The sequence below is a fragment of the Nematolebias whitei genome, chromosome 14, assembly GCF_014905685.2.
Source record: "Nematolebias whitei isolate Nwh7 chromosome 14, NemWhi1, whole genome shotgun sequence".
NCBI classification, from domain to species: domain Eukaryota; kingdom Metazoa; phylum Chordata; class Actinopteri; order Cyprinodontiformes; family Rivulidae; genus Nematolebias; species Nematolebias whitei.
Genome location: NC_056511.1, coordinates 25,526,443 through 25,539,228, shown reverse-complemented (window position 1 = coordinate 25,539,228; position 12,786 = coordinate 25,526,443). Strand labels below are relative to the sequence as shown.

The 12,786-nt window shown below is 42.7% G+C and overlaps 1 protein-coding gene across 1 annotated transcript in view; it reads left to right on the top strand.

Moving 5' to 3' along the window:
- The window catches only part of cfap58 (cilia and flagella associated protein 58), a 178,252-nt gene that overhangs the window by 135,355 nt on the left and 30,111 nt on the right, over positions 1–12,786 (top strand). Inside the window, exons 3-7 of the mRNA XM_037687643.1 lie at positions 823–969; positions 5,667–5,807; positions 5,878–6,101; positions 6,479–6,587; positions 6,745–6,849. Coding sequence (XP_037543571.1) covers positions 823–969; positions 5,667–5,807; positions 5,878–6,101; positions 6,479–6,587; positions 6,745–6,849 — 726 coding nt within the window. The remainder of the gene's footprint in view (positions 1–822; positions 970–5,666; positions 5,808–5,877; positions 6,102–6,478; positions 6,588–6,744; positions 6,850–12,786) is intronic.

Here is a 12,786-nt window from a genome sequence, read left to right as displayed (position 1 = left end):
TACTGATGCTCTCAGCCATTTGTTTCCTAAGTATTTGAGATACTTACTTTGTGATTTTTGTGTCAGCAGTTCCTCATTTTGCCGTGCCCGTTCCAGTCCTGGTCTCTCAGTTCCTGTCTGGTCTCTCGTGCCCTTGCCTTTCGGATCTTGGATGTCCATGCTCTGTCTCTGGGACTCATGCCTCTTGGACCCGTTGAACTCACTCCAGTGCCCAGGAAGCTGTAAGACAAGAACAACAATATCAATATCTACTCACCTGTGTCACTTACCTGCTCCTGCCTAAAAGACTATTCCCCCTCTTCCAGGAGTTCCGGTCCCAGGGCCTGCATATATTGTATATATATCAACACTGTAAATAAATAACACTTTTTTGTAGCCTGAGTCTTGAGTCGTTTTGGGTCTCGTTACATCTGGGTTGCCCGAAATCTAACAGGCAGAAGGTGACTGTAAAGATTCGGCATATGCGCACCCTGGTGAACGCGTGCGGGAATCGCATGAGAGTGTTCATGATGGCGACTGGGATGCGTTGCTTGAGCTCCCGCGGTTGCAGGTGATATTGAAGGTTCGGTGAATGCACAACCTGGTGAACAAGCAAGGGACGAGCGCGAGAGCGTTTGCGATGTTGACTGGGTGGAGTCGCTGGAGCTCACGCGGTCGCCGTAAGGCCGGAGCGGCGCTTTGCTGCAAGGGCCTTCATTGCTGCTTGCAGCTTTAATTTTTTTTTTTTATTTTGTTTGTCAAAAAAGCTAGAAAACTATTTTGTTGTTTGTTTAATTTTACTTTTTTCTTTCCATCCATATACTGTCTCTGTCCTTGCATTAGGAAGAGATTGCTGAGATGAAAAGAAAGATGAAGATTCTGAACAACCAAGTTACCCGTCTGAGAGATGAGATCATTGGAAAGGAAGAGGCCCTTACCAAACATCAGCAAGAGCACAAGCATTTAGAGAAAGATAATAAGACACTTAAGGTACAGCTAATAAATTCCCTATTCAGAATAAGATGCATTTCTGTCTGTGTTGACCTAGAACTTCAACTGTGCCCTAGAAAACAAGACAAACAAACAAATAAAACTTAAAGTAACAGTTTTTAAATTACTTGAAGCCTATAAAAAAGGGCTAATCAAAGGCTGAGTTTTGGTACTAAGGCTCCTTAAGGGTTATAGTGCAAAGCTGGTCCCAATCATAAAAATAAAAAAAACGTGATACCTGAAATCAAGTTCAAGTATCTTTATTGTCGATCTATCACATGTGATACATGAGGTGGAACAAAATTATGTACACGGGGGGTTGGGGGGTCCTGGGGTCCTCATCAAAAATTGTTCAGTAAAGTACATGCGATTTCCTACATTTTGTTGTATTTTAACGGGTTGTTAAACATCTACATTTACCTACATTTGTAAACACTCGCATCCTAACCCCCCAACCCCCACCTCCCCCCTTACTTGACAATTTTGAGCCAACTCTTCTCCACCGAATTCACTTTCCGACTCCACATGTGAAACCTCCAGGCACTCTGTTAGTATACATTCTATCGATTAGTATACAGTAAATTATGTAACATGTTTTGTTTCATGTAAAAACTGACAAGGAAGCGTACGTAATCCAACAAGTTGTGTGGACTTTGATTTAACCACACATACTCACAAGAGAAGAACCTGACAAGTTGTTTAATGACATCAATTTATATTTTGTTAGCAAAGAACAGTCCTAACATTCATTAAACATTACTTCTCTATTTAAAAAAAAACCATCAAAATTGTGCTTTGACAAACTCATCTATAAAACTGAAAAAAATTGTCAATGCAAAAGAAGAAAAGAGGGGGCAGGTATCACTCTCGCTTTGAGTTTATACTCTTTGTCACATGCATGCTATGGGTGAAAAGTGTCCAGAGCATCATAAAAACAACAGCTGAGGAGGTGTCAGAGTTATGGTAAATGAGCTGTACTTATATAGCGCCTTTCTATCTTATTTCAAGATACTCAAAGCGCTTTACATTCCAATCTGTGCCCTCATTTACCCATTCATACAGCACTCTACTAGATCTCTACAAAGCTAATGGAACAAATCATTCTAATGAGACTAATCAGTGCTTTAGATCACATTCAAACACTGATGGGACGCACATCAGAGGCTATGAGAGGTTCAGTGTCTTGCCCAGGGACACTTCAGCATGTGAATGCTGGTGGATTTGAACCCCCTACTCTTGCATTGGAGGACGACTGCTCTAACTACTCAGCCACAGCCACCATTATTTATTTATCATCTCAGCAGTAGAGGGAAACCAGCCACTAGGGAGCACAAGCCAGTGTATCTCTTGTGCCGGTCCCAAGCCCGGGTAAATGGTGAGGGTTGTGTCGGGAATGGCATCCGATGTAAAACACTTTTGCCAAAACCATAATGTGAGTTCATCAAAGCGATACTATACTGGATCGGTCGAGGCCCGGGTTAACAACGACCACCCCCGGTGCTGTTGACAAACAGGGTGCCGGCAGAAATTGTGTCACTGTTAGTCGAAGACTACAAGGAGGGAAACGTGTCAGAAGACAGAAGGAGAATAGGAAAGTGAAGAATGTAGGACTGAGGGTTACAACTCTAAATGTGGGGACAATTACAGGCAGCTGCCAGAAAAAAGACAAAGAGGAAGGCCAAAGAGGAGATATATGGATGCAGTTAGAGAGGACATGAAGGTAGTTGGAGTGAGGACAGAGGACAAAGTGAGGTGGAGGAGGATGACTCGCTGTTGCGCCCCTTGAAAAGGGAAAAGCCGAAAGAAGGAGATCTCAGCAGTAGAGAGGAGCAACACGGTTCAAGTATGGCTCCCCAAATCAGTTTACATATAAGTTTTATTCATTCAAGGCAGTCATATTTGTTCATACCTTTATCATTAGTAAGCCTGAGAGTTGCCAGATCCAAGCAAACAGTTGCCAGAACGCACCCTGTCAAAATAAGAGAGTTCCTAGATTGTGTTCCGGCAGGATCTGGCTCAAATTAAGCACTGTATAGCGGCAAGACACAACATAAGTCATTTCAGACTCCATAAACCATCTGAGCACCATCAAACTGGTTGACCCACTATGTGAAGGTGCTATTTATAAGACTGAGTTTGTTGTGGCTCATCGTACTGCTGAAGTCTTTTGGGTGAAAGATGAAATATTTCAACAAAAAGAAACCGTCCTGAGGACCTGACTTACCTTTGTTGGATTTTCTGCCTGGATTATTGAACATAAATTAGAATAAGAAACAGATATTTTGGAGAGTCATGCCTCAGTGGTACTAGTGGTAATCGGAGCACTCAGTGATGTGACCCTTAAGCTTAAAAAGTGGCTCCTCAGATGCAAGAATGAGTTTTGGAACTGTGACATTAAAAATAGAAGTATGAGGATTGTGTCCCCTGGGTGTGTGTCACCCTCATGTGGCCTGTTCCTGTCCTCACATCTTCCTTCATGATCTTCCCTCATATAATTAGCCCTTGCCTTCCACCTGTTTTTCCCAGGTGTTTGTGTTTACCCTTTGTTAGTGTGCATGTATATAAGTCGATGTCTCCTTGTCAGCTGGTGATTGTCTGGTTTTGCTGGCGGTGTCTGTGTTCCTCCCTCCATGTCTCCCAATATTATGTGAGTTTTGCTGCGACGTCAGCTCTATTTTTGTTTAATAAACCATTATATTATATCAACCTCTGAGTTATCTGCATCCTGCCTTAACTTGAGTTCAACCATCACTCCAGACCGTAACAGAATGACTAGCTCAAAAAAGAACCTAGCAGGCTACCCGTTTCTGACTGCGCTCACTTCGGAAGACGAGCAATGACTCCTCAGAGTGATGTGCAGCTTTGTCGACACTATGGCTACCTCCAGCGACCTACTGGCTAGGTGGGTGTCAGCAAAAGATCCCTAGTCTCCAGAGGATCCTGAGTCTCCAGAGGGTTCCATGCTTCTAGGGGTTCTATGCCTCCAGAGGATTACACACCTGCTATAGTCCTTCAAGTGGCTATGCCTCCTGCAGTCCCAGATGCAGCTGCACCTCCTACGGTCCCTGAAGTAGCCATGCCTCTTGCAGTCCCTGAGGTAGCTAAATCTACTGCAGCCCCTGAGGTATCTATGCTTGATAAAGTCCCTGAGGTTATACAACAACTGTAGTCTCTGAGGTCTCCAAGACAGCTGTAACCACTGAGGTCTCCATGACAGCTGCAGTCACTGAGGTCTCCATGGCAGCTGCAGTCCCTGAGGTCCCCATTACAGCTACAGTCCCTGAGGTTCCTACATCAGCTGCAACCACTGAGGTCCTTATGTCAGCTGCATCCACCAAGGTCAGCTGCATCCACCAAGTTCACTATGCCTGCTGTAGTCACTAAGGTCCCTATGCCAGCTGCAGCCACCGAGGTTCCTACAGCAGCTGCAACCACTGAGTTTTCTTCCCCAGCTGCAGCCCTCATGGTCTCTATATTAGCTGTAGCCTCCATGGTTTTACACCAGCTGCAGGCTCCATGGTCTCTACACCAGTTGCAGCCTCCATGCTTTTTATACCATGTCACATCATCTGCTACAGATTAGCCAGTCCAATTGCCTGCTGCAGATCAGCCAGTCCCATCATCTGCTGCTGTTCCCCGGGTCCCTTCACCTGTGGCAGAGCTTCTCCCCCGTTCATGTACGGTCTCCGAGACACCCACCAGAGCTTTTCCTCAAAGATGACTGGTCTTCTGGCCGCCTGCTGGAGCTCCTCCCCGGTGATGGATGGTCTCCTGGCTGCTCACCAAAGCTCCTCCCCAGCTGCTCTACTAGACTTGTGGCCCTGTGTTGGACGGTCCTCTGGCTGTCCAGTTGGACTTTTTGTGTTGCCCCTTGTGTTGTTGTTGTTTTGTTCTGTGTCTAGTTCCCAGTCTTTGCCCTGTCGGTTTTTGTTTACTTTTATCCTTGTGTTTACCTTGGTGCCCTCCATCCTCTTGGTTCTTCCCTCCTCCCACTTGAGTTTTGTAGGGAGGGATTTGGGAAATCAAGGGACGTCCTTGGAGTGGGTACTGTGAGGATTGTGTCCCCTGGTGTGCGTCTCCCTCATGTGGCCTGTTCCTGTCCTCATGTCTTGTTTCCCCTCATAATTAGCTCTTGCCTTCCACCTGTTCTTCCCATGTATTTGTGTTTACCCTTCGTGTGTGTGTGTGTATATATATAAGTTGGTGTCTCCTGTTCCTTGTCAGCTGGTCATCGTCTGGTTTTGCTCCTGGTTTCCTGTGTTCCTCCCTCCGTGTCTCCCAGTATCATGGGAGTTTTGCTGCCATGCCAGCTCTTTATTTTTGTTTAATACAACATTTTGTTATATCATCCTTTGAGTTCTCTGTGTCCTGCTTGCACTTTGGTTCAACAATCACTCCAGATCATAACAAGAAGACTCAACGGAAAGAAGTTTATTTGAAATTCTAAAAATTATTAAGGCTTTTCTCACTGACCTTTTGTCTCATTTAGCAACTTGTAGCAACTTTTAGGACAGCCAATAAGAGTTGGCATCATTGTCACTTAAAATTACAGTAAAACACTTAGAGGTTTGTGGTAATAACATGATAAAATGTGAACAAGTTCAAGGGGTTTGAATACTTTTTCGAGGCACTGCAACTTCAAGTAGTACTTTCTCATGTGTGAAGATGTTCCTATGCAACTTTGTGTCCTTTAATAGGGGGAGCTGGATTTGTTGAAGCTGCAGCTGGAAGACACAAAGCAGCATGTTGACAGCCAACATGCAGAACAACAAAAACTGCAGAAGTTACTAGCTGACATGGAGAGTGAGAAAATCCAACAGCAGAAGCAAATGGATCAGGTAAAAGAGAAGTATGTGGACACAAAGTCAAAAGATGCCTGTTAGAGTGTCTGATTACTTGTTGTCATAGGTCACAAAAGAGCGGGATAGCCTTGGCAAACAATTGCTGCATCGTAATGATGAACGTGCTCTGCTGTATGAGAAGATTAGGATCCAGCAGTCCATCCTGAGTAAGGGAGACTTCCACTACAATCAGAGGCTGGAGGACATCCACCTGCTGAAGCTGGAGATCAAACGGCTTAGCAGAAAGAAGAGCATCCTAGTCAAAAGTTTGCCTAACTCAGAGGAGCTGAGGTAAAAGTATACTGTACATGATCTGATCAGATTGAGGAGAGTAGTAAAATAGGAGAACGGTGCAAGAATGCAATTCATAAACAATAAGAACAAGATAAAGGCTGAGGTGACCAGCAAAGAGCTGGATCTAAAGAAGAAATCAAGATTCAAATAGACAGGCTGTAAGATTTGATGGAGTAGAATACACAAGTAGGAATAACCTCTAAAACAAAGACACAAGGGATTGCATTTCATAAAAGCTGCAGCATTGCTGAAAATTAATGCCTTCGTTCCAACCAGAATCCAGTCGCTTTGTTAAATGGCAGATTAAATAGTGCAGAGCATTTCAGTTATATTTAGTTCTATAACTGATTTTAATCTGAGGTTCTGTGCTGCAGGACACATTTGTTCCACCTCCAAAAAGAGCTGGTCAGGGAAAAAACAAGGAACAGCATCCTTGAAGAACAGCTGAAACCCATAAACATTCACAGATGGAGGCGACTGGAGGTGAGAGCTTTCTTACATGACTGTATGGGTCAGCTACATTTCTCACCTGCTATATTTGTTCAGCTGGATTTTGCAAAGCAAATAATGATATTTAGTCTAGTTTAAACTTCAACATTCAAAAGAAAAGAGTCATACTATGTTCCTAACTCTGATGCAGGGCACTGACCCAGTTAAATACCAGCTCATCCAGAAGATTCAGTTCCTAGAGAAGAGACTGATTACTAAGACCCAAGCTCTTGAGCAACAGGAACTTTTACTACAGGTAAACAGTGCTTGATCTCTATCCATCCATCCAGCCAGCCAGCCAGCCATCCATCCATCCATCCAACCATCCATCCATTATTTTTACCCGCTTCTTCCTTTTTGGGTCGTAGGCATTGCCGGTGCCCATGTCCAACAATCACTGTGCGAGAGGCGGGGGACACCCTGAACAGATCTGGACTAGTCTATCTCAGGGCCACATAGAGACAAACGAGACAAACAACCATTCACTCTCACTCAGATCTAGGGACAATTTAGAGTTACCAGTTAGTCTAACATGCATGTTTTTGGTCTGTGGGAGGAAACCGGAGTATCTAGAGAAAACTCACACATGCATGGAGAGAACATGCAAACTCCACCCAGAAAGGCCACTGGAACGGGATTTGAACCAGGGTAAACTGCTCGCAGAGAAGCAGCAGCTCTACCAACTGTGCTACTGTGCTGCTGTGCTGGATCTCTATTATCAAATTATTTATTCATATTATCATGATAAACCTGTTCATTCATATGAAGAAAACAGAAAGGCTGCAGATGAGTTGTGAATGGACATATTTTTCATCATGTTCTGTTTTTCGCCATTATCCATTATCTTCTGCTTATTCCGAAGTTGGGTCTTGGAGGCAGCAGCTTGAGCAGGGAGGCCCAGACATCTCTTTCCACAGCCACCTTTTCTAGCTCTTCTGGGAGGACCCCAGGCCAACCAGGAGACATAGTCTCTCCAGCATGTCCTGGCTCTTCTCCGGGGTCTCCTCCCAGTTGGAAATGCCTGAAGCACCTCCCTAGGGAGGCGCCCAGGAAGCGTCCTTACCAGATGCCCGAACCGCCTCAACTGGCTCCTTTTGACATGGAGGAGCAGAGGTTCTACTCTGACACTCTCCAGGATAACTGAAATTCTCACCCTATCTCTAAAGGATAGTCCAGTTACCCTGCAAAGGAAACTCCTTTCAACAACCTGTATCCACAATCTCATTCTTTTGGTCACCACACAAAGTTCATGACCATAGGTAAAGGTAGGACCATAGACAAACTGGTAAACAGATATCTTTGCCTTACAGCTCAGCTCCCTCTTCACCACAACAGATTCGTACAGAGTTCGCAATACTGCAGATGCTACACCAATCCATGTGTCAATCTCATGCTCCATTCTTCCCTGACTTGTGAACAAAACCCTGAGATACGTGAACTCCACCACTTGAGGAAGAACCTGACACTTGACCAGAAGAGAGCGATCCATCCTTTTCAGACTGAGGACTATGGCCTCAGATTTGGAGGTGCTGATTCTCATCCCAACTGCTTCACACTCTGCTGTTATATATATGTACAGACACACATACTTCTTCTACTTCGTCTTTTGGCTTTTACATCTTCAGGTGTCACCAAAGCAAGTCATCCTCCTTCATCTCACTCTGTCCTCTGCGTCCTCTGTCCTCACTCCAATTACCTCCATGTCCTCTCTAACTGCACCCATATATCCTGATGCATGCTCAATAATCCAGGTAGAACATTTTTAAAAAGTTAGGTCTGGTCCTCTGGACGTTCAAAAAAACAAACAAAACAAAAGTAGAAATGTTTCGTCTTTTATCCGACAGACTTCTTCAGTCTGATGTGCTATATTCAGCTCAGTGTTATAAATAGCACCTTCTCTTAGTGGATCAACCAGTTTGCTGCTGACAGCCAAAACTAGCTGTTCACATGATCAAGGAGGACCATCAGCCTAACAATGGATCGTTAGCACCCTGATGGTTGTTTGCTATTCACAGGGGACTGAGTAATACTAGCAATAACAGCATTGTAAGAGTTCAAAAAACGTTCAATACAAAAACAACTGGACTTTATTTGTAACAGAAGACGTTTCGCTCCTCATCCGAGGAGCTTTCTCAATTCAAAGAGCAGTGAGTGAGGTTTTCAGGTTATAAGGCTGAGTGAGATAAGATACACATACATATGTAGATTGACAATTCACACTTCATCACCTTAACAGTAGGGGTTTCTTAAGGTCTTTGTTACTCTAATTCACAGATGAAGCCCCTCTGTTCCCTTCAGGTGTGAAAACTGGCTGGGAATCAGTCTTAAAGTTGCATTATAGGTTTTTGAAAGTGGAAATCTGAGGCCTCCTCCTTTGTTAAGAGGTAGTTTTTCTCTTTTTACATAAATTGCTTCCTTCACCCCCCTCTCAAACCATCTGTGTTTTCGGTCATTAAAAAAGTGTCCCTTATCCATGAGGTGGAGGTTAACAGCTGAATCTTGTCCTGAGCTACTTCATCAAGATTCAGCTGCTCACCTCCACCTCACGAATAAGGGACACACACTTTTTTGAGGACCAAAATGTGCACATTTTGGATCGAGAACATAGATGGTTTGAGGGGGGTGGGGGGGTGGGTGAAGGAAGCAATTTATGTAAAAAAAAGAAAAACCACCTCTTAACTGAGGAGGAGGCCTCAGATTTCCACTTTCTAAAACCTATAATGCAACTTTAAGACTGATTCCCAGCCAGTTTTCACACCTGATGGGAACAGAGGGTCCTTACCTGTGAATTAGAGTAACAACGACCTTAAGAAACCCCTACTGTTAAGGTGTTGAAGTGTGAATTGTCAAATCTACATATGTATGTGTGTCTTATTTCACTCAGCCTTATAACCATAACCCCTCACTCACTGCTCTTTGAATTGAGAAAGCTCCTTGGATGAGGAGCGAAACGTCTTCTGTTACAAATAAAGTCCAGTTGTTTTTGTATGGAAAGTTTTTTTTGAATTTATCATGTCCTGGATGACTGAGAATCTTCACCAGCATTGTAAGAGGGGGACTGTTGAACATGGAGACCTCCGCCCCTGTTTAATGATGGACGGTTTCATAAAGATGGCCTCCTTTACTCCTCTCTCAAACCATTGTTCCTCTCTATCCAGGGCGTGAACATCTTCATTCCTGATAGAGTGACTGCTGGCCTGGAGATAAGTGTAGACCGTGAAGTCCTGGCCTGATGATATTGCTCTTCTGTGCTGGGCCATCCTTTTGGCCATTGGCTGTTTAGTTTCCCTGATGTAAAACTTATCACAGCCCTCCTGACACTGAACAGCATACACAAAATTACTCTGTTTGTGCTGAGGGACTGGTTCTTTGGGATGAACCCCAAAATACATTACGGCAAAGATTGTTTCATCCCAAAGATCCAGTCAGTCTAGAGAAATGTGGATATCCTACCTGGGCCTTCCTGAAAGCAGAGAAGAAACCCAAACAGGACTCTAGCCAGCCATCAGGTGAAAAGGAGGATCCCAGACCCAGACAAGTGGTCATGTTGCAAGAGTTTCAGAGAAATTGAGATGTTTATTTTCTAAACATAACGTCCCAGTGGCTTTTAAACCCCAAAATACATTACGGCAAAGACTGGTTCATCCCAAAGAACCAGTCTCTGAGCACAAACAGAGCAATATTGTATATGCTGATCAGTCTTGCATCAGGGAAACTAAACAGCCACTGGCTGTTCTCTAGACTGACTGGATCTTTGGGATGCACCAATCTTTGCCCTACGCATTCACCCGAGTTTGTCTTTAAACTTTCGTTTTGGAAAGTACAGCTTATTCCTACATTATTCAGCTACTATACTGTTTCTATTTTGTACTCATTTTACATTAATTCAGGTATCTTCAATATTTTTATGCTTGTTCAAAACATATTTCTAATAATTCCAGCTTGTTGTGCTTGTAGTGATGTAGGGTTAGTTAGCGTAGGAACTCCACTACAATCAATATTTAATGACGGGTTCTCTCTTTTTCGAGCTACTTGACAGATATGTGACAGAGATACTGTGTGGGAGATGGTCTAATCAGTGACGTGAGACGTTAATTTTCTTTGACCCATCAAAATGAATGTGGTCATTTATTAACAGAATCAAAATTTAACATCAAAACATTGTACACTTGATTATTCTGATTAAATGCAATAACACAGCTTAATTAATGAGCTTTACAATGAGAAATCATACGGCCATGATTTCTCACTTGCAACTGAAATACAACATACATATCCTTAGGTCTTAAATAAGTGTCTGCAGGCTTAGCTTATCTTTTACTGGCAGATAGAAGAGTTTTAAAGATGGGGAATGAAGGAGTTTAAATGGAGAGGAAAGCTGGATGAGGGGAAGTGTGTTGACGAAGAACGACACCCTCCATCCGAACCCAGCTCAACCTCGGTGCACTCGGTAGTGAAGCGACTCGTTACCTTTACAGAAGATAGGCCAGCTCCGGTACGGAGTTCCATTTCAACGCTACCTTTCAGCGTCTCCTTAGGATGGCTGAGAATCGTCCGAAGTAGTGACGGTACTCCGTTCAACAACACGCACACCTCACGGGTGGACTCACATGAGCTGTGAGTCCGTCAGAGGTTCCATTCAGATGTGGAAGATTCCATAATCCCAACTAGACTCGGAAGAACTCCCAACTAACTCTAGCACTTCAGAACTTTTGTTCTCAGAACTCTGGATCATCTCCCAGAACTCCGGTTCATGTCTCAGAATTCCGGTTCATGTCTCAGAACTGCGGTTCATGTCTCAGAACTTCGAACTCTTCTGTTTGGTTCTGCTCTCAGAACTACTGGAACTAGGAAGTGTCGACTTTTAAAGAGTTCTGTTTCCGGTCACATTTGAAAAGTCCTGATTGGTTGAAAGAACCAACAGGGGTGTGGTTTTAGTGACGTAAGAGGTTACTACAAGTCAGAAAAACAGCGGAGATGTTTAAGAACAGACAGAGAAATGTTTTGGAGCAGACAGAGAAATGTTTTGGCGAAGTGGGAGGAAACAGGTGCCACCAGTTTCTTATTTCTGTCTGATAGGTTTAAAAACATGACAGTTTGTTCCAATAAACTTGTTTGCGACTGTCTCCGACTTTTGACCGACATCACTCCTTCTCATTTCAGACAGAAGATCAAAAAATGCATAATTACTTTGTAACAGACATTTAACTTGATTTCTACTTTGAATGAGGATTAAAAATCATTAATACTGTTTCACAGTTGATTTACAATGAGTAGTTCACTTCAACATTTAAAATGGTTTGAACTAAACACTTTTGATTATCAAGACATTTGTAAAAATAGTAATGATAATAAAAAGAGAGTGTTCTTTCAATTGATTAGTTCAGGATACAATTAGAAAGTCTCTGGATGAGCTTAATTTGTATTTCTGGATTCAAATCAATGAAATAACAGTTCCTGTCCCATGAAGGTCCTCAGGGTCAGGTTTTGACCTGAGGCTTAGTTCAGTACATGCTCCTTTCAGCTAATTTCTATAGGTTTTTTGAAAAGTTTTACGAGTCACTGTCATTTCAGTAACTTAATACTTGCAAAAGATTCAGTCCTTTTATCTTTAATGACAAACCTTAGATATCAACCTTGACATGTCTAAACGGGTTGAAATGTGCAAAGTTCAATGCAAAAACACATTCAGACATGTTCCTCTCTTTAGTATACTGTAGCTGTTTTTTGTTTTTAATCTAATTTTTATACATTTCAGATTTGATGAAACTTACCTTTGATCGGGCATGAATTATTCAGTTCTCAAGAAAATGTAATTGATCTATTTTTCGTTTATTATGTCAACTGAGTACCTGGATGTAAAACTGTTAATTGACAACTAGTGTAAAACTGTGTCATTAATTAAAATGTTAATTTAAATGCAACACTTTCTACTTATAATCATAATAAATATAATAAAAAAACAAGTATTATAAAATATTTAACATGTAAAACAAGAATTAAGGAAATACTTTAACTAAAATTGTATCACTGTTTATTAATTACATGTTTACCAATAAACTGTATCTGATCACATTTGGACCAAGTGGACATTTGACAAAGTCAGAATCAGGGTCCATCTCCTTGACATTTGCTGAACAGAAGTGGACGGCTGGGACACAGGAGACAGACAGGACAGCCAAGTTGATGGTGC